Source organism: Apteryx rowi, unplaced genomic scaffold, assembly GCF_003343035.1.
Source record: "Apteryx rowi isolate R43461 unplaced genomic scaffold, aptRow1 scaffold_97, whole genome shotgun sequence".
NCBI lineage: Eukaryota > Metazoa > Chordata > Aves > Apterygiformes > Apterygidae > Apteryx > Apteryx rowi.
In genome coordinates, this window is record NW_020451282.1 from 2,075,514 (window position 1) to 2,098,352 (window position 22,839).

Consider the following 22,839-nt stretch of genomic DNA (forward strand, 5'->3'; position numbering starts at 1 on the left):
CTAAGTTGAATAAATAAATGTTATAAAAATGAAATAAAATATCATAGAAATGTTAATATAATAATGTTCATCCACAATTGCTGTATGTACACATTTTAAAGTAAATGCTTAGGTGTAAAGAATTAGGAAATGGGAGAAACTGCTCCAGGGAAAGAAAGAACTTTTATTTTCTCCTTAGTTTCAAATACTATCCTTGAAATATTTATGATGGCTTTGATATGTGACACTTTTTATGCTTGAATGTGCAATGATGTCTGAAATCTTCTAATTATTATGGTTATTGTTTTTTCTTGTTTGACAACATATATAGAACTGTAATCTTTTTAATCCTGTTCTTCTTTGATAGGATTCAAAATGGGTAGAAGAAAAGCAACTGCTTATCAGAACAAATCAGGAGTTGCTAGAGAAGGTATGTATTCAGAGTCTGGGAATATTTTCACAGTTGCGGCCCTCTCTCATAAAAGGAATGGCAAGAAGAAATGAATGTGCTAAGTACTGGAACATCAATACGAAAATCACTTTATTTCTCTCCAGAAACAGAAATTCTGATAGTTTCTGATTAAAGTACCAATATGCCTTTGTACGTTTTGGGAGTGGGAGCTGCTCTTTGCTGTGGAATTGCATAATGTATAGCCCACTGTGGGACCCACACTGACTGATGTTTCTGCAAAATACAGTCTAAAATACTTACTGTAATGTAGAATCCTTGTATTTTACCAATTACACAAAGATAAATATTGTCAGGATGACTTCAGCTAATAAGATTGCCTGCTCACTTCACTCTTCCATTTTTACAAAATTTTTACATCATATTAAGTAACACTGATTTTAAGACTGTTATGTCATTTACTGGCTGAGATGGTTGGTGACTTCACAGAGCTGAGCATCATCGTTATTTTTCATTGATGCTGGTGGGAGAATTAGCAAGTACTCAGGTTGTCAAAGAACTATGTTTGTTAATTAGTAAATCGATATTAATACAATAGAAATAAAATAAGCAAAGAAAAATCCATGACTAAAAATATCTACAGCTGGACTTAATTAGACATTTACACGGGTTTTATAAGTACTATAGTACAGCCTGCCAGGTGCTACACATCTGTTTACTGTCATATAAATAAAGATCCCCCAGTTAACCTAGCCAATAGAGGAAAGTTGGCATAACAAAGAGCTGATTTTGAACTTCCGTTTTGTCATTGTTAAGGTCCCAAAATGCAAATCTGGAAAACTAAAAAGTAGGCCTTAAAGACACTCCATTTTTCTTTCATTTACTGCAAAGAGCAAATGCCTGGTTCTCTACAAGGGTGTGGAACCGGCATCATTTTGCAAGAATACAGTAGCCCCTAGGAAAGAAACATGACTTTTTGCTTTGTTCTTCTTTTTGTGCTGAGCAAAATACTTACAAATTGCATTCATGGCTTTGAGTTTGTTGTTTGGTTTTCAACAAACTAGTTAATCTTTTAAAATGAAGGGAGGTAATGCTTTCCCAACAATCTTGAAACAGTGCTGTACAGATTTGTCAGCATAGTGACACTTCCAAATAGTGTGGAACATTAAGTGCTAGCAACTGTGTTATTTAGAAAAAAAAAGGGGGGGGGGAGGGAGGGCAAGGATAAATGAGAACAGTCTACCCAAATGTTATTGTCATCTAGTTTTGTTCACCTGATTTTTAAAAGAAAAGTTATATTGGTTAATTTGTTTAGATGCATTCATATCACTCTTCATACTGGGCTTCCAGATGATTATTCTAATAAGTCATCGCCCGTTTAGCAGTTTTTGCCAGCTTCTGAAACAAAGTTATTTTCTGATGGGGATGTTCCTTTCTTATTCCTAAGACAAGGTCAAACGTGTGATGAGAAACTGAAATAAATAACAATTTTGCTTAAAGCCCTGGCCCTTAACTCAATATAATGTCTTTTCCATTGTTTACGAGGTGTTATGACGTTGCATTTGTCCTATAGATTTACAAAATGGAACAAGAAGAGCATCAGCTGAAGAACGAGATGCAGGATGCAAAAGACCAGAATGAGCTGTTAGAATTCAGAGTGCTAGAGCTTGAAGTAAGAGATTCTCTCTGTTGCAAACTCTCAAATGGAGCGGAAATTATGTTTGAACCCAAGCTGAAATTCCTGTAAAGTTTACTGATGTTTCATGCATGTTTAAGGGAAATCACTTAGGTATCTATTTTTTCAATGCTGTATCTCGGGATAATGAAATTGATACCACTGCCTTAATATGTTTTGGAGAGAGTGCTCACTAATGTTTATGAAGATGTAATATAGCTAATATATATTGCAAATAGTTTGTTTTTCATCTAATAAAATATTTTGTTTTGCAATATTTTGCCTTTTTTATTTGTTTCATTTCCATAACTACTCCTTCCCTGCATGTAAAATCACTTGGTATGCATACTACAGCCTTGGTTGGCATTGTTTCAATTAACACTCCTTCTCACGTCTTGCATGCAGTGAAATCTAGAGATCTGACACATCCATCACATCAATGTATAATTGTTTTTAATTACACTGATTTAAGATTGACAGCATTAATATGAAGTAAAATGATCTGGAAAAGGCACATTTTAATAGCAGTTTTGAAAGAATTTCTCTTACCTGAAATCCATTTTCTGATGGTATGAAATGGTCGTGGATTGGAAATAACTGGCATCAGTCAATGACAAAAGGAAAAAACCTCAGAGAACTTCAAAGTTAAACTGGTGAGGCGCAAGTATAGCTTGGGCAAGTGAAAGTAATGTGTTGCCCATAGCAAGCTTCTTTAAGAAATTCTATACTTTGAGTAAATGAACTAACAGTGAAATTATTTCCTTGTGAATAAGAATTTGAACATGTAGCTGGTGAGTACAGTAGAAAGCAAAAGTCCTCATCCTAGATGGGGCCTGTGTAGAATCCAGCGACACTGAACTGCTTGTGTGTGATGCAGTGTTGCACTGTTGCATTGCCCAATACCACATCGTTCGGTCTGAAAGATCATTAGCATTCTTAACACCACTTAGAATAAACTCTCCGAAAAATCTGTCAATGTCGTTCCTCCATAATTTTCATCATCAGCACGTTTCACCAAAAATCTTGGCATGTGTAACTTCTATGGAAAGGTGAAGATGTCATGTCATCCTGTTCTGTGGACATTCTGCTTTTTGTCTTTGACATTTTCTAATCTGTTTTCTATTTTTTATTATTTATTTTATCAACCATATGTTTTGATGTCATAGCACATTATATTCAAAATTATGAATTTGGGTTATGGAAATTTCAGGCATTCTGGAAATTAAGGAAGAATTCTAATATATATTATTTATATTTTATTAAGCAACTGTAAAGTAAAATACTGAACAATTTAGTATTCAAATTGACAGTTACCCTAGCATCTGCTTCCTAAAACATAAGTTTTCTTAGAAGTAAAACAACTGGATAAATTTTCTTAAACAAAAAAACATACAGTTTAAAACATCCTTCATGAAAGTTTTTTTCACATACAAGAATCACATGAAAACTGAAAAGTAGCTCACTGTGATGTGTTTAGCTTTGTTGTATGTCTATTTTTTTTAAGGAGTTGTTTTACAGATCAGCAGTGGAACTATTTTAATGTGATTGCACTAAAAGATTTTTTTCTTCTTTGGTAGGCAAGCGTATAAACGTAAATGGGATTGACAATGTGAATGCTGTAGGAAAATTGTGCAAGCTTCTAATAAATAGGGAAGTGTTCTTATTCAGAACAGTTAAAAATTATTTCAGATGAAAATTAGGCTAGAGTAGAAAACAATCATTTGTGTATCCTTTAATACAGGCAAATATAGGTGAGTGTAATGCAATAGGAAATAATTAAAAAGTTTTTTTTAAATCTAAAATGGCAACTGAATTTGGATAAGAATTAGGCTTCTTGTTTTGTATTATATTAATTAAGTCACTTAAGTCTATTTTTAAATTAGACTGTTCATGGGAAAACCATTTGAAAAAGAGACTGTGAGGAGAAAAAAACAGAGCAGAGATTTTTGTAATTTCAAATTAGGTTTAGGCTAGTTAATGGACAAGTGTTGCCATGCTCTGCGAATGGATGTGGCCCAGCTGCCATATCAATTCAAGCACTTCATTTTCTGGTTTAGGAAATGGGGCACTAAATGGATGGACATAAGGACTAAACTATTTGCTGTAGCTCTCTTCTGTTGTGCTGCCGGAAGCTGAAGCTCTTGTTTGCCAGTGCCTCCTCTTGCTATCTGGAGAGGAAATCTGTTTTTTCTCATTTGTGTTCCCATGACCACAGTGAATTTAGAGTAAACTCAAGTGCCTCAGTTTCCTGAGCCTCCTACCCAGTCATTTTGACAAGTGTGTTAAAAATTTAATTTAAACAAGATCTCTCACTTACCGTTTTACTGTATTCCTGCCTTCTGAAGAAATAATAGATTGGTATTTTGAAGAAACACTTGAAAATCAAGTAGATAGGCTGGATAGGTTTTAGAAATACTATAGTTTTAGATAAATGGGTATTTATAATTTTTACTTTTGGCACAAAGAGCATAGTAAATCTAGAGTAATGCTGCCTTTCAAACATATTCCCAAATCCTGGGCTGTGTTGTGAATAGGACTGGGGATTTTACATGCTGTAATATAAAGGTTAAGTGTAGAATGAACAAGGAATAAATATACAGCTTTAATTTTAATAAGAAAGTAGTAATATCATTTCATGGTGGAGAGTATATATTCTGGATCAAAAACTGATTTGATGAAGTATGAAATTTGTTCTCCAGTTTCTTCTACCTAAATAGTTGCTTGTTCCAAGAAAGAAAGCAATAATTAAATAAGGTTCTATCTCACAATAAAATATTGCAAAGGATTGTTTAGGGCTTCAGCCAATTGTTTGGCCAAAGTACAGAGATCCCGGCATCTGGGGGTGTCAGTTAAGTCTGCAGAAGCTGCGTGTGCATGGAGTTAGTTGTGGAAGATACAGCCATTTTTGTGCTTAACTAAATCCCAAGTCTTTAAAGCATGTTTTTTTGATCTAAAAGTATAAGTTTTGTGAAGGTGGGAAATAGATGTTTACATGGAATCACATGTATTGTTTTTAAACAAAATCTTTTCTCAGGAGAGAGAACGAAGGTCGCCGGCATTTAATCTCCATATAACCACCTTTCCCGAAAACAATGGAAGTGCGCTTCAACTGTTCTGTCAACAGGAAGGAATAAAGGTATATGTGGAGCCTTAGCAGTAGTTAGATGGTTAGGAGCTTTTTCAGAATGACCTAATAGCCAAATGAACTCTTTGCCATTTTTACCATTTTGCTGCAGGTGGAAAAAAGGCTGAAAAATAAACAGACTGAGAAAAGACATATGTAATGAGGGAAAGGGTTTCCTAAGAATACAATCTGGTAGTCTGTCAGGGGTTCATCCAATGCCAGTCAAGGCTGGTCAGTTATGATAATTAGCATTTAGTCTAGGATACTTAGGTGAAAACATTGCAGAGAGGAAAGAGGTTGTTGACGTGATTCACTGCCCTGCTTGCTACAGTATTAAATGTTTTCACCTAAGGTCAGAAATAAGACACCCACCTATTATCAGCTTGATCCTTATTTTATATGCTTTAGCAAAGCACCTACACATTTGTTTGTTGACTTAATGTGCTTAAGTTCTTTGCTTATGCCAGAGCCTTGAAGCGGGAGAGGCCTGATCCAAACCCTACTCAAATAGGCAAGATCCCACCCATCATTTTAGATCAAGTACAACATAAACATCAGTATCTCGCTCGGTTTGCTTCTGTTAGGAGGAAAAAAAGAGTTGACCTTTTCAGTTCTGCACTGCCAGCCCATTCCAGGGAGTGCAGATGGATTCGCCTGCTGCTTCACTTACGACTGAATTCAGACTTGCTTTGTTAGTAATGTTGCATACCAGGTCAGGGTAACTTTTCTGTGAGTAACTGAAGTGGAATATATCTTTGTGTTATGCTCCATAACATTCGCTAGTAATTTATGCTTATATTTGTCTTTACAAGTTCTAATCTAAAAGGCTTGTTTCTGTTCAATGCCTTAATAAGCACAATACTATCAGTAATAGAAACAAGGTGAATTTATAGGCTATTATATAGGTATATTGTTGGAGAGCTGAGTATTCTAAAAAAAAAAACCCAAAAAAGAGAAAAAAGAAAAAAAGAAAGAAATGAGAACTGATTCCTACCTGCAGATTTGATTGGGAAGTCATTTCCCAAAGCAACACCAAGGGTCATCAATTAATGTACTACCCTTCAAATGGAGTCTCCATGGGAGGCCAGATTTGCTTTTTAACTTATTTGTTATTCTAATTTGCATGTTGGCTGCAGCAGATACAGCTTCCCAGCATCTGGAGCTGCTTTCCTCCCTCTCCCTCCCTCCCCCAAGTTCTTTTTTCCCCACATAAAAATTTTTTTATAGAGATATTTTGAACCTGCCTTTCAGCTTACTTACCTGGAAGCAGGGACAGTAACACCTCATCTGGGTATTCTGAAATTTAATTGTGGCTAGGGCTGGCTTTTTATTTGTTTTGAGAGCCTTTGAAAATGGTTAGCCGTTGGTAGCAAATGAAATATTATAATGATGCAAAATCTTATTTGATTTTTAAATGTTCCTTTATGATTCATGATGTAAATAAATTAATTAGAATGAGTACTTCTGGCTTAATAGGCTAAATATCTTGTGTTTCTCATTGAATTCCCTATTTCAGTAATGTAACTGATTAGTTAAAAGGCATTTCCTTTCACTGTTGTCACTGCTGATCAAAACCAATATTTTTGAGTTTAATACCAACCCAAACACAGGAGTGTTTTAAGCTCAGCATGGTTCTGAAATTACTGATATGCGCTCTTTATTAGATAATGTAGCATTTGGAGACACTGTTGAAGTCTTTGGGGAGAGGAGGAAGAGAGTGAGGTGCTTTCCCAAAATAGACTGACTTGAACACAATGCGTTATTCCTGTTTTGGAGCCAGGATAGACTAATTTGTACAGAATAGCTGTTAATTCTCACCCACATTTGTGTCTGATCTTTAGGAAATCTTTCCACTTCTTCTTAAGCCTTACTCATTAGAGTCTATTTGATACAGAATTATGAGCAAAATATATTTGATGTCGTTATGTAATTTGTAAACATAGATAATTCGGCTTTAAAAACAGGGGAAGGTCATGCTCACTACTCATATAATGCTGTTGCACAATATGTAGATGCAAGCCTGCATATTATATACTGTGAGTAATGAAACTAGTGACTCAAGACACCCTTGTGAAACGGCCTCTTCTAAGGAATGCAGAGGGTGTCAGCATTTAACAAAGCTGATTTTTTAGATGTGGCTTTTTTAGCTCTTTGCTGTTTTGGACTTTAAAGCTATGCCTGTACTAGTAAATTAAATGTTTTTGGCCTGCTTGCTAGCACTGAAGTAACCTAGCAAGGACTGGTCTTTGCCCATGCTGTTAAGACTTCCTACCTTCTGCAACAGGGTGGCTGCACACAAGCTGTCAGTGGGCATGATCCCTGGTCCATATTGACCTGTGGACCATACTTGGGAGTAGTTTGGGAGTGTCCTACAGTTCCATGAACCATTCTAATGACTTTTTACCATAGAAAATAGAGTTCTGGGGCCTATGTGCCCTGGCACTGTTCAATTTAAAATACAGGCATAATCTGTGGATTTACTTCTCTCTTTTTTGTATGAGTGGAGTGTTTCTCTTGGTATCAGTGAGGATATAACTGGGCCTTAATAAGAACGGGTTATTTGTTGTTTTTTTGTGGGTCTAGGGGGTGATTGGCAGAGAAATGTGGCTTTCTACTCACAAGTGTTGTGAACTGATAGAGTTTGGAGGAGCATGTTCAGCACACTGCACATTCCTCCTGGCACTGGCAGGTTGATTTGGAGCTTTACTGTTGTGTTTGAAAAAAGGAGAGGAAAATTAAAAGAACCTTCTTAGCAAATATTTTGTGCTTCACCTCATGGTGTCTGTCCCATCAAACTCTACAGCGTCATGCTCTCCTCCAAACACTAAAAAACCTGTCCTTTTTGATCTTTCATTTGCATACAGCAGCAGGTTGATAAATGTGAACACTACTTCTGTCCTCATACACAGATATCCAGGTTGCTTGCTATAACCAAGAGTGTCATTCAGTTTTGGCTTGTATTGATAGCACTTTTGCAATTACAATGCAAAATTAACGTTTAACTGATTTACATTTCAAGTCTTTTTTCATGAAGAAGTGAATAAAGGGTACATAAAATGTAGTGTATAAAACTGTATCTCACCTTCTTTATAAAAACCAAAATGTGTGTTAAACATCTTTTCCAGGATGTGAATATATCTGAACTTATGAAGAAGCTAGATATTCTTGGAGATAATGGGGTAATAATTTTTAATTTCAAATATCACTCTAGCTTTGTGGTTGTTTTTAAGCAGATTTTGTTCCCATAGCATAGAATGCTCAAAGTTATTTTTGTATGCCTGTATTTGCATGAACAGTATCAATGGTTGGGTACTACTTTTACAAACATAAAAGAAAATATTTCAGCTAAATTGATGTTAGTAGAAAGTGTATTTTTTTTGAGATAGGATTTGGTCTTGACTCAATGACATAGAAAAAAAGACACTGCAATAGGCACAGGAATAAGATATAAAACAGGTTAGGGGAGAAAAATAAGTAAGTCAAAGCCAGTCCAAATTTTTCCTGTATTGTTTCTCTTGGGTAGTGACAATAGCACATGCTACAGTGAAGGACGCCTCTGCCAGGAGTGGATTTGCTGGGAGAGAGGGCAAAGATTGTCCCCTTCCTTTCCTTCTCTATTAGAGTCACCAGATGTAGCATAAACTCTTGGTCATGTTGTTGAGGCACAGACATCCATGGAGCTGGATCCAATTTATAGGTAGCTTTAACAGTTTCAGAGCTTTATACTAATTCTAAGCTCTAGACTTATTTTTTTTGCTGCAAGATCTGTGGAGATTTCTACAGTACTTGCTATTTCTTTGCATTAGTTTGATTAATAGGAAGTCCAGCTTTGGAATGCTTTCTAGGCATCAATGGGAGACTGGCTTGCTGCAGGGCTATAGTCCAGTGAAATGGCATTTTTCCAGCCAGAAAAAAAATTCAGAATCCCTCACAGAATCCAGTTAATTCTCACTGAATTATGATCTGTTGCAAAAGCATTGTGGGAGTGGTGTACTGAACTAGAGTAGAGACTAAGTACCCTTATTTTAGCTTTTAATATTTTCAGTCATGGGATCCTTTCTGCTCTTGTTTATAAAATACTAAATGTTATAGCTGATTTACTTTGATGCATTTAAAGTACAGTTAAAATTTATCATTTGTGTTTGAAGAATAGATTTCCAATCCAATGTAAAATGCAACTGCACCTTTTTATATTTTAGAATTTGAGAAACGAAGAACAGGTTGCAATAATCCAAGCTGGGACTGTACTTTCCCTCTGTGAAAAGGTAGAATTCAGTGAAGATTTTTGTCTGTCTAAAGACTGACCATGTCTTTTAAGATATCTCATAACTTTGCTAGGAAGCATGGCTTTTCTGTTAAGTTCATCTGGACTGAAGCATGTATTCATCCAGATTGGAGCATGTATTCATCCTTACTTACATGGCTTTGTTGGGACTATGATGTGTTGAGGTACAATCATCATTTAAAATAAATCCCGATTTAAAAATAAAAACTTATTTTGGAGATATTCCCGTAGAATAAAGTAATAAAAAGTTACTGAATCAAAGAGACTTCATTCTAGGAAGTGCCCGTGCCCTCAGCCCTCTGAGAACCAGGGTACTGTGGAGGTCCTCGGGAAGTCACACTGCCATGTTCCCTTGTGGGCCCATTTCTATGCATGACTGAAAAAAATCCCTGAGTGCACTGTGGTCCTTTCCTCTAGAAGTTGTTGGGTGTGGATAACTAAACAGTACTTTCCACTGGACAGGCAATGAGACAAGTCCAGCAGTTCCATGTGGCCGGTTCTCCACGCCCCTGGTTACAGAGAGAACGCAATCAGTGTATGAATGATGATGCCATTTAGAATTAACTAGCAAAGACTTGTTAGTCTTTTCTCTGGAGAGGTTTCCTGCCCCTTACATAGGTTGCTACTTAAATCTTTCCTAGATGTATTTCTGAACTTCAAAAACAGAACTTTAAAGTTAAAATGTCAGTGTTTTGATTAGTAAGTAATGATTGAGATAATCATTGCTTTAATTGATATAATTTAGATAATCTATTTATTTAAATATGTTATGTAGCTAATCTAAATTAGGTAGTTTAATGATCTTCGATTTAACCGAGTAATTGCCAGAAGCAAAATAAAACTGTAGAAGAGCACTAAAAACACTATACTTATCATTGCCTAATAGCAAAAAAAAGAGGAGGTGATGATCATAACCATTTAAATCCAATGAGAAAGGTGGGATGTGGGAGGAGGAAGAACCCCAGCACACAAGACTAAAATAGCAAAACTGGAGAAAATTTAGGGCTGAGTAACTGGGTTGTTATTGCTCAAGTAAATTAGTAGTTGTATGAAAAGTGCCACTGGAGTTTGTTTAGTTTGAGTCAGAGTGGTGCAATATAGAACACACACTAAATAATATTATCTTTGTTATTTCCCTTAGCAACTGATCACAGCAATAATGAATTGGAAGCTTTGTCAACAGAAATAATTCCTTACAGCAATAGAGAAATAAAATTATGAAGGAGACATTTATGTATTTATGCTAAAATTCCTCTATAACTTAATTTCACGTTAAATGTTTTTGGGTTTTTGCCAGCATTTCTGCCTGTGCCTAGTTTGCATTAAAGGACTTTTATAGTGGTCTTATCACGTAATCTGGTTACTCCAGAAATTGAACACTCCATCAGGAAGTTGGAGTTTTTAATTTTGTCTTATATAGGCAAATAGACTGTATTTAAAGAATGAAAATAGGCCATGTATCTATGGACTCAATCCATTTTATGTAATTCTAGTGAAGTGCCTTACAGTTACCTAATAAATACAGTCTGGTAACAAATTGAATCAAGAAGGTAGCCTAGGAGGCAGGAAACCTTTTCCCTTTTTACTGGTGGACATGTCAGGTACAGGCTAATCAAGTGACATACGATATTTCTACTTAAAATAGTAGGTATAGCTAAGATTTTCCTTTGAGATGTCTGCTCTAATAATAGAAGCATAGATCATTCACTGTTGATTTTGCTTTTAATATATGTTACACCCTTTCAAGTTACTCACTGTTTCAGACACCTCTAATTTTTGCCATCCACGTAGCTACAGAAGCAATTTCAGCTGACTGTTGTCAGCATGGATTTTGTTCTAACTATCAAATTCAGCCATTTAGTCCACTAGGATGAGTTGTTCCCTATTGTGTTATTTAGACACAACATGCACAGAATTAAGAGTTCTGGGTTTCCTTATAGAATGCTTTAAGTCAACTATAAAGCTTTTTGCTTGGCAAGTCCTGAACCCAGGGTTTCATTTTTCCTGTAGCATTACCATTACTTAGGTAATTAAGTTAAACGGGTTGTTTCTGTATGAATCCTGTATTTGTTTATGCATACATAAGTCCATAGAAAGGTTGGTGCTATTGTTTGATACAGGGATATCGTTTTTGCACTTAATTTCTAGTTTTGCTTCAGGCTTTCTGAGTGTGAGTAACTCAAATTGCCTCTCAGTTCCTCAGCTGCATTATTTGTACGGTGAGCACAAGAGCAACTTTCAGCCTTGTCAAAACCTGTTATGATGGAGCCTTGGTTATATTCTGTAGCACTACTGTAGAGTGCTTGGAGATCCTTTAACAGAAGGTACTATCCATGTCCAAAGTTTACCAAGATAAGGAATAACAGAAAATAGTCTTATACTGTGTACCAACACAAACACAATGCCACACATTTTCATAATATCATATGTTTTACAGCACTCACTGAGGAATTAAAATGAAAAAGAAAAACCAAATGAGCCTGATGAGTAAGACAAGATTATTGTTTTAACATAATTTCTATAGGGTGGATAGACTGAATTTAGATTAAAAGAACTCTAGAGCAACTTTACTGCCCTCTGTAGTGTATTATAATCATCTAAGATGGCCCTCTAACCAAGGGTCAGCCAGCGTTCCATCACATATCATCATTTCACAATGAGATCCTTTGGTAAAGGAATGGTACCAGAGACGTGGATGCTGTGCTCATTATATTCATGTGTGCTATTAATCACACTCAGTGTTTATTTAGATCAAATCTATTTTACTCAGCCACCAAGAGTGATCTTTTGGAAACCAAGCTGCCAGGCAAGGAAAGGTTCTGGGTATTGCTGACATAATTCCCCCAGCTTATTTTCAATGCTACAACTGATTATGACTCATAAATACATGCTTGTCTCTTCTATGTGCCTTGGTTCCAGAAAGGCTTCCAGGCATGGGAAGGTCAGAATCAGCATTTATCATTTGTCCCTTCAAAAAAATTAGATCTTTAATTTTTGCAAATAATCCTCCATTTGCAAATGCTGAGGCTAACTGTGAGGATTTCCCATTTCTATTGGTTTCAAGGGTTCAGAGTGCTCACTGTCTTGCAGAATCCCATGTCAGCAGTGAGTCTTTCATTAGGAATATCTTCAGTCTATCACCTTCAAAATGGTGAAAACAAATATTATAATGAGAACAGAATCTCTGGGGAATAAGATGTTCCTGTTCACTACTTTCAGCTGAGTATTCTAAGCTAAACCTCCTAAGCAGATAAAACAAACTTCCATTTTTATCCATCAGTCTCTTAAATAGCGGAAAGTCCAACAAGATGAATTCACATTTGGCTTATTTTGTAACTTTATGTTTGGTGATTTTCTTTCTAAATCTTTGGAAAAAAATGGGTATATGTCATTAATTCCTTTGGGTCTGAGTGTTGATGAACGCACCAAAACCCTGAATTAAAAAAGTTGTTGTGTAATACCAAAAGAATTAAAGTGAAATTAATAGGCACAATCTGGTATTAATAAGCCTTGCTTACTAATACTAAAGCTTTGGAGGGAGTGATAATTATCTGTTAATCAGTGGCAAAGATCCGGTTGGTCTAGATCCAGTTGAGCTGGCCCTATGGAAAGAAGCATTAGTCTAAACTATACTCTATGTAAACTAGTCATGTGCCCTTATTGTAGGCCAACAAAAAAAAGAAATAAAAGAACTCAGACAAGAGCTTTCCCATCCATTCTGATAAACTTAAATGCAGAACATTAATGTAATATACTCCTGGTCACAGTTAGTAATTAATTAAGCAAGAACCTTCAATCCATGCTCTTAGCTTTTACAATACGTAATTTTACTTTTGGAATGCAATGATTGTTCTTCTCCTTCATTCTGATTGTTCTGGTTAGCACCAGAACAGTGAGGGATTCATGGTAGCAACTGCATGAACTTCCTGTCTACCCATTTTATTATTCTGTCTACATTGCTGATGTTCTAGAAGTGAGCCCCTTCCCAGGAAAGGCATAGTAAATTGTGCAAAATAAAGGAATTTTGCCACCTTGTCTTTTGATTAAATTGCCTTCTGGAAAAACGGAGGACCTGTGCCCTGAAATTATACGATGGTTTTGCAATTCAGGGCAGCAAGCATTGGGTATGTCAAGCTGGAAACAATATCAGGTTGATTTTGCATTCTTGACCCAAGTCTGCTTTGTACCTTGATTTTTATGGAGGAAAAAAACTTTAATTTGTTGTAGAAAAACAGCCATCGCTTGTTAGTTTTTTGTACTTCCTAGTGTTCTGCCTATTGTTCTGCCTGTTTATTCACTTGTAATTTCAAGGTAAATAGATAATAATGGGGAAGCATATATCTGGGAATATTGGCAACGAACTTGCAAAATGTTCAGTGCAGATTTTTCAACAGCTTTGTTTCTTTATTTTTTATTTTTTCCTCTTCCTACTTCTGTGTTCCTGTAGTGGTTAAAACAGATAGAGGGGACAGAAGCTGCATTGACGCAGAAGATGTTAGACCTGGAGAATGAGAAGGTAAGGAATGATAAATAAAATATAATTCATTTAGCTAAATGTCATTTCAAGGGAAAGTGTATGAACTTCAACACAGGTTAATTTGCTTCCTTTCTTTGCTTAACAGAGATTGCTTTATGGTAAAATTGGCAAGAGGTTTCTAGAGGTTTACTGCTCGTGCTCTTAAAATTTGGGGTGGGAGGGAACTGTCAAAGCCATGTATAGTGGATGAACATACAAAATAGCACATGAAAGCACAACTTTACAGAGCATATTAGCCAGTGTGAAATTGTCTTTGTGCTTTCTCTATGTATTAATTTGTCTGGCAACAGCATCATCTTTTTAATCTTGGGGTCATGTTAGTACAATTGAACAAAGATACTCCTTTGCTTTCTGTTGTTCAGTTCCTGGACAAGTTGTAAAAACCTTTCCTTACTCCAGATGACCTTTCTTGCCCCAAGGTCTTCCTGCTTAAATATGGAACATTTTCTCAAAAGCAATTCTGTCTTGCATAACAAACTCAGTGCTGTGCTGACTTGATTTTTCCATATGTTGAACAAAGAGTTTTGGAATGAGTGTTCAGTTTTATTGGTTTACCATGCATGCTGTGCTTTTCATCTGCAAACGGCTTTACAAACACCGATTAATCCTCGCCACACCTTTTCCAGGTAGATAAGTAAGCAGCATTACACCCGTCTTAGAGAATGGGAAACTGAGGCAGAGAGGTTAAGTGATTTGCCCAGGGCCACTGAAGAAGTGTGTATTTGGGTCCCAATCAAACAAATAAGTGTACTTGGTGCTCAGAATATGTTCTCCGTTGAGTATAGCCTATCACACTGGTGGTACTTGAACATAGGTATGATCCTTTCCACATTTAGCATTTCTTTATTTTTAACTCTTGTTATGGAAAGTGTAAAAGTAATGGAGAATCCACAAATGCTAGATTCTTTTATAAAAGAAATCAGAAAACAACGGTTGCTTTCTATCTTAGTTTATTATCTTTCAACTTATTATCTGTGATGTTTACAACTCTTACTCTGGATAGCCCTGTATTTATTTGTTTAGCATAGTAATTGGACAGTCTTCACTGCCAATTATTGTGTCTCCCCAAAATCAATTATGAAATGAATTTAGAAGTAATACTCTAGCATGACACTTTCAGAAGGGTTGAGCACTGGTTTAGTTGTCATTGGAACCCATGTGAAGTGTTTGAGGTCCTACTCTTCTATTTCCTTCCTTCTTGCTTTTTGTGGCCACCTTTTGCAATAGCTTTTGGAGAAGTAATGTGATCAGGGCAGCTACACTGCTATTCTAGGATCTCTTGGTAGCTCTGCCTCTGACTGCTCTGTAGTCCTGGGCATGTCACTCTACTTCTCTGGTGCAAGCCACATGTAAGCATGGTAAGACCAGACCTGTCCCTTACGGCGTGTTATATGGTGCACAGTGGAATTGCATTTTGCACAACAGCCATGTAGCTGTTACTGTAATCCACAAAAGAAAATAGCTGTTTAATGGCCACATGGATCATCAGGGTGGGATTCAGTTGATTAAACATAGTGTCTAATGCCATATTACATTCTTCAGAGTTCTGGAGACTTCTACAAGGGGCTGGGAAATGTGACCTATAGGACCTGCTGGAGACCCTTGCCCTGCTGGAACGGCTGCTGGAGTAGCCTAGAATGACTAGAATAGCACTATATACTTGCATACCTGAATCCCAGCCCCAAGATCAAAGCCTGACGTGAACTTTGGTTCTACTTTTCATACTGATTCATATGTAACTAAAGAACTTCATAAACAAAAAAATTTAAAAAAAGAAACAGTCAGTAATAACAATTACAGTCCTTATACAGAAAACCAGTAGCAACTTATTTAGTGCTCTAACAATGGTCTTGTATGCATCTGCTGCCACCAATTATAACTTGTTTTTAACAAGTGGGACATCATCATTTGTAAGCATATATGTGTTTGCAGTCATTTTATGCTCACAGCCCCTCTCCACCATCAAATTGCTGATCTGAGCAGACTTTTTTAAACCAGACTTTTGCAGTGAGAATTCATAATCAGTTTACGGTTAGGCAAATTCTATGCCAGTGCTACATATACAACTAACTGAAAAACTATCAGAGTTGCATGTATATATTTGAAGGAAAATTTGACCAAATAAATGACTTAAGGCCAACCCTGAATATCTCTCTTGTATTGTTGATATAGCTGATACAGTTTGCGAGCAACACCATTCCTTATTATATTTGGGAATGGCTGTGGTACTAAAATAAGTCACTAAAACTAACCAGACCAGCAACATTTGCTTTTTTTACAGTTAATAAAATCTACGAACAGTCATCTTAGGGCTCCAGATTTGGGGGTTTACTCTACACGTTGAGGATGAGTTTGTTGAAAAGAAAGAAAGAAAGATGAAAAATATTGAATTCAATCACAGGACCTTTCTGCTTTCTGAACTGCTTCTTATTTTTGAGCATGACAACTGTCTTGAACGAAAAGCTAACAAAATCAAGTAACTATTTTATGTTCTACTTATGATCATTAAAACACTCTGAAGGCATGTTTTGCAAGAGCACTGTCACCGTCAGTTCTAACTTAACTAATCAGACAACTTTCATATGCCCACAATTTTCCATCAACATCCTGCTTTTGGATACTTAGTTCCATTGAAATCCCAGCCAGTGTTATAACTGAATACTGTAAAATGTTACTTCTTTAAAAGTTAGTTTGATTTTTAAAATTCCATATAAATCCTGGGTATGTTGAAAGCTTCTTCAGCTCCTTAGCTAAAGTCACTTAACCTCTCTGGGCATCACTTTACCCATTTCAAATTGGCTTCCTGCCTTTACAAGTTGAAAACTGAATTTTTTCTTCCACTTTGCAAATGCATCAGGGAAGTTCGCTATCAGGGATAGGATCTAGAATCCAGCTGTAGTCACCCCTAGGTGTGATGGTGTCCTGCCCAGAAGAACAGGCTGGCCAACACAGATTAAAGTTTGCAGCATGACTTCCTTTAAGGGCACATATTGATTGTTTTCAAAAAAAGCAATAAAGTGTCCTCAGTGTTGTGACTCTTCTCCCACCCTTGGCCTGCCTTGTGCAGGTAGTGGCTGTTGGATCGCATGCATGCACATTCACCTTCCAGCCTTTGTGTGCGCCTCCATCAGGTCAAGGCAGGTTGTGCACTGCTTTAGAGGTCTGTATTTTCTAGGTACAGTTGGTTAATATGATACATGTATTTTAAGTGCTAATACTGTAAATTTAATATCCCAAACAGCCTTATGATGAATATGATCATTGGCTAGGGATTTTCTTTTGCTTTCAAGTGGAAAGCTCACATAAAAATGATGGCATTTATGATTCTTCATAAATTAGGATAAAGAACAAACCATCCCTTGTTTTTATTATTGCTCAGGACCTGTTCAGTAAACAGAAGGGTTATTTAGAGGAAGAACTCGACTACAGGAAGCAAGCTCTGGACCAGGCTTACATGGTAGGAAAAGAATAGTCATTAAATTTTCATGCTTGAACAGCTTTGATAAAATACAGGTTTTTCTCTTTTAATTATAAATAGGGTTCTTTTTAAATTGACTTATTGTTCTGCCAGACTAGGAAATCAAATACTGCTTAAATGGAAACCTGGTGACTTAGGAAATGCTTTATAGTAGTTGGAAGTGTCATGTTTTTGCACTGCAATTTTCATTCTAAATTATGTGAACATCTTGTTAGTACATCTATAATGGGAAGGGCTGGTGTGTGTGTGCACAAAACCATCACTGGTAAAATAAAGCAACAATGACTTCAGAGCTCTCCCTGTGTTGTTTTTCCCTAAGTATTTGTAAATACTTGCTGCTGCTAACTTATCCCAGGTTAGGAATGCCTGTACTTCCTATGCTATTCCTTCCTGTGCTGTCCTATCCAACCTTACCTTTTCTAGTTTTCAAAAGGAAAGCTGCAAGCTTGCCTCTTCTCAGGCTAAGCAATAAAACAAAGGAAGCCTTAGAAATTATCTAGGAATTAGTAAAACAGCACACTCCATTTTGTTAATAATAAGACTTCAGGAAATCAAAATATGAAGAATTGTTTATGCACTATGAATATTTCATATGGGGAAAATGTTTTCAGAGAAGCAAGGTCTAGTGCTCAGAGCGGATAACTGAGATAAAGCAAGCAGGCTCTATTCTCAGCGCTGTGACCTTGGGCAAGCCATTTAACCTCTCTGTGCTACTGTTTATGCATCGCTAATATGGATAGAATTACCTACCTCACAAAGGTGTTATGAGGGCTAAGGGGATGTTGTCAGATGCTCTTGATCTAAATATCGTCAGTCTCGATGGTGGTTTTTAATAGGACCATACTAACCCCAGTAGTGAGAGAAATACTGCCATGTTTTCTTTCTTCCTCTTTTTATTTTTTTGAGTTCTCTGTATGGGTATAAAGTTCTGCTGTGCTCTCTGCTTTGCAAAATATTGCAGTTTTAGTTAGTGCGTGAGAATCTGACAAACAGCTGGAGACTGACAAGTGATTAATATGGCCTTAAGTATACATGTGTTCCTCTCTTGATTTGCTTATGGCAACTTGGAGCAATGCAAGTGAAGTAGACTTTGAGTAATGGCTGACAGGATAGGAGGGCCAGAGAGAGAGGGAGAAAGTGCAGTATGATTTCTGTTGTTTACAATTCTTCCTGTGTATGCTGTGGGCTTTTTATTTTATGGAATGACTTAACAATCCAGTTGCAGTGGGAGGGAATCTTTTAGTTTGCATTAATCTTGTAACTCAGCAGTCAGGGGCCTTGTCTTATATGGGATGCAGATCTGACATCTGAATCTTTTTTTTCCCCCTCCCCTCTTGTTCAATGTTCCTGGTGAGCTCCAGTTAAATAAAAGAAATTAATTATTTGGTAGAAAGGAAAGCGTTGCCCCGGTGGGACTCGCTCCCCTGTGGCTCTGTGCACTCTATGGAATGCTCTTCACGCTCACACAACTGCTGCTTGCTGTCTAGTTGTGTCCTTCCTTCCCTTCTTCCTAAGGCTTCGCTTGCTAGCCTGGTCCTGCAGCTGTTGTTGGGTTGTTTGCTTGCTGTATTCAAATGGTAGCCTGTCTGTGTGTGATTTGGGTTGCGTTAGAAAATCCAGGAGCTGGAAGCCACGCTGTACAATGCCCTGCAGCAGGATCCAGGCAGGCGGGCAAGCGAGTCGCTGACTGAAGCCCAGCGGGAAGACCTGCGAGCTGCAGTGGAGAAGGTGCGGCGGCAGATCCTGAGGCAGAGCCGCGAGTTTGACAGCCAGATCTTGCACGAGCGAATGGAGCTGCTGCAGCAGGCACAGCAGGTAATCCCTGTTCTCTCTCCTTCCCCCACGTTGGTGTCACCACTGTGGTTGTCACCACTGCCTGTACGACAGCACTACTTCACCCCTCACCTTGTTGAATTATGCCTGGTTGATTCTTTTTATTGCTCTCGTGTCAAGGAGGTCGGCAGTGTTGTGCTGGGCATGGTGTACACGTAAAATGAATCACTCTCCCACTACATGGTCCTGATCCACAACCTATTTCATGTGCATAGATCTACACAGTCCTCCAGTCGACTCTATGAAGAGCATGTTGCAAGATTAAGGCTTGAATTAGGAATAAGTTAGAACAGAAGGTTATAAGTGTATAGCACTATGAAAGGAAGAAAGGCAAAAGGAGTAGTTACAGGAGCCCAAAGGTTTTTTTCCCTCCCTGTTTTTTTTCTTATAGCTAAGTGTGAAGTTCTTAAAATAAAAAAAAAGGAAGAGGAAGTCATAGTAAGTCTTTTAACTGGCCATTTACAAGTCTTCATGCCTTTTAATTAGTTCAGGAAAACCCTGCATGTCTAAATTGCTTTCTGAAGGACAAATATAGGCATCTTAGATTCAGGCAACTTCTTGGCCTGTGGAAGCATGGTAATTTGCTGGAGAATCATTTGGTTGGATTGCTAGTTTTTATGTGCAAATATTCAGGGAAAGAGAGCTATGTGTCTTAGGGTGTTAGTTTTTTTCCAGCAGAAGCCTTAGGAATATGGTTCCTCTTTATAGTAACCTCTGGAAGATGCAGCCAGATGTCTTAGATCTTGGAGACTGCCCTCCAGTTGCTGTAGCTGTTTTCTGTGCAGGTCTGGAATCACATATTCTAAGTATCTGATTGTATTTTTCAGATGTATTCAGGATAATGTTGCTGTCTGTGATGCTGGTTACTGGGGTGGGGACTGCATTTATTTTTGTTCAGCTGCTCTCTGTTGAGATTTTATTTTTCAGATTAATTGCTAATAATTCAGATTAATGCTAACACATGTGCCTGTTAATAGAGAGCAGGACCGATGTAATGTACTGACCTGGCAGTGCTGTGTTCATCTGCTCTCATTCTGCAGTGCTGCAAAGTGCTTATGGTGCCAGTGTTAGAGCTGTGCTCTGACTTGCTATAAGGCTCCTTTCTCTCACTCCTTCACTCTGTTCCCTTGCCTTGGGATGAGAAATATTGAGATCAGGAGAGTAGAAACAATTTCTGAAAATTTTAATGGTTGTCAGGTCAGTGAGTACAGGGAGTTGGAGAAGGTTGGACAAGCTGGTACTAAACGTGTCAGAGAGAGAGTATGGTAAATATATGAAATTTGGCAGATAAGGACGAAGTTTTTCAAGCAACTTTTAAGCTTGATAGAAACAAGTTCAGGCTACTCACTGATATTGGCTGCAACAGTGTTAAAATATCATCAAAATGAAAATATTATTGAATTATCATCAAAATATCAAAGATTAAAATATGTACTAAATCTAAATATTGGGGATTGTAAGAAAAAATGACTTCTTCAGCTTTCCATTTACTTAATGAAAGAGAAAAATAAAATGCCTTCAGTTTTAGCTGTTTTTCTTCCTCTTCTCGTTCCCAGAGGTGAAGTAAAAAAAGGAGACAGAAAGAAAATCAATTGAGATGACTTGTTAAATGAAAAAGATAGAATCGCAAGTTACTTTTAGTGTTTTAATCTGCTTTGATAGCTACTGTGTGTGGGTAACCTTGCACAGTCTGTGGCATCAGACTTTGGCTGTCTGTGAGATACAGAGAACGTGATTCTTATCACAGTTCATCCAGAGGGGAGATAAGCCAGAAGTTACAAGCTTAATATTATTAAAGTAGCTAAAAATTAGTGAGAATGGATGTTATTTGTCAGTCTCCTTAGGTTTCCAGTTTCCTAGCCAAACTTTTAGTATTTTATTCAAAGCACTAAGCTATTCTAATGCACTGAGTGTGAATGATGTGTGTTGACTGATGCCACTGACTGGTGAGTACGTCATCAATCTTTTTTGGTTATGTGAGAGCTCTGAAAGTTCCAAAAAATCCTTTTTGGCTCCAAGGAATGAAGTCTGTGTTTGCTTGGAACCTGTGAAGAAATAGCTTGTATATTTGAGGAATATTAATTTTTATTAGTTGTATAAATCCTGTATGTTCCTCATTGGAAATGCAGATCTCTGCAGTCACATGCTGCAGAGACTCGCAGCTTTTTAGCTCTTCTTTTAAGCTTGCCCGTTGCTGTCTCTGCTGGTTCTGATAGGTGGTACAGTTCTGCCTCTACGTTTGCAGGAGAGGGCATGAGACGAGCAGATCATGCTCTCTGAACACCTGATGCTAAGGCCTCTATATCTGAGCAATATGCAGTCTGAGGTTTTTACATAAGACTAGATATAGTCTGGTCCTTTGCTTCTACCGGCCATGTAGTTTGAAGATGTCAAAAGGACCATTATTGGCTAGGACCTTTCTGTAGCCCCCTGTTGGGAGGGCAGGAGTGCATTTGGTGGACAGCCAGGACAGAGTTTCTGGCTAATATAACATTGACAAATAGGGTGGACTAATAGGATTGGATTTGTAGAATGAAACTGTTGTTTCTGAGGACCTAGCACACATACTATATGCATTTCAGGAGTTTACTTTGGACTATGTTCAGTGTGGTCCCATGGATTGCTTGCTATCGGAGCACTGGTGCATGTCTGGAGCACATCTTCAGTTTAGGTTAGAATCGAGTTTATATGTTCACAGACTGCTTCATCATGGGAAGTGAAATATGACAAGTGTGGAAAAAAGCTTTAGAGTTACTGCTCTAAACCAAAATGCTAATGTTAAAGCTAGCCTTATTAGCTACAGCTGTTTATGTTTCTATCTCCTGATGCATTTTATAGTGTGTCATCAGAGCTTTGTGTTGTGCCTGTCTCATTAGACATGCTAATATTACAGCCCTGCAGGATACGTTAAACTGAGTTTTACTGCCTAAGAAGAAGCTAAGTATTTTAGTCATCTATTTTTAACCCTCTGTATTAGGGAGGAAAAACTAAGGCAAAGATGGTAATTAATTTGCCTGCAGTATAGGAAATGAACAAACTGCAGTTGAAATCCTTTCCTTAATACCTTCTTCTTGGTTCTTTTCTTTCTGTTTGTCCTTACAAGACTTGGTCAACACTGATAACTTAGTAGTCGTGTGCAAATGTGCACTGCTTAAAAACAAAACAAAACAGAAGAAAACCTAGCATGGATCAATAATGTCACAGAGGTAATCCTCATTGGATTATACTCATCTACACTACCAGGTGACAGACACTAATGTTACAAAAAATGAGGGCATACCTGTGTTGGCAGAACTCTAATGTATGGCTGAAGCTGCTACAATAGAGGTTTTCTTGGTGCTGTAGATATAACACATCCCTAGATGCTATATTAAGTCTACCCCCTATTTTCTTGATTGTATTTATGGCCACTAGAGGTTTTGCTGAAATAATGGCATTAGCAAAAGGTTTTTTACACTTTATTCTGGCAAAAGTGTAGTCTGGACCTGGTCATATTTGTGCACTCTACACTGCCTTTGC

The 22,839-nt window shown here is 37.3% G+C and overlaps 1 protein-coding gene across 1 annotated transcript in view; it reads left to right on the top strand.

Annotated features, from left to right (window-relative positions):
• Positions 1-22,839, top strand: part of JAKMIP1 (janus kinase and microtubule interacting protein 1) — a 112,778-nt gene that overhangs the window by 72,353 nt on the left and 17,586 nt on the right. The window contains exons 12-19 of the mRNA XM_026054845.1: positions 347-409; positions 1,962-2,060; positions 5,098-5,199; positions 8,313-8,366; positions 9,387-9,452; positions 13,920-13,988; positions 17,389-17,466; positions 19,099-19,302. Of these exons, the coding sequence (XP_025910630.1) occupies positions 347-409; positions 1,962-2,060; positions 5,098-5,199; positions 8,313-8,366; positions 9,387-9,452; positions 13,920-13,988; positions 17,389-17,466; positions 19,099-19,302 (735 nt within the window). The remainder of the gene's footprint in view (positions 1-346; positions 410-1,961; positions 2,061-5,097; positions 5,200-8,312; positions 8,367-9,386; positions 9,453-13,919; positions 13,989-17,388; positions 17,467-19,098; positions 19,303-22,839) is intronic.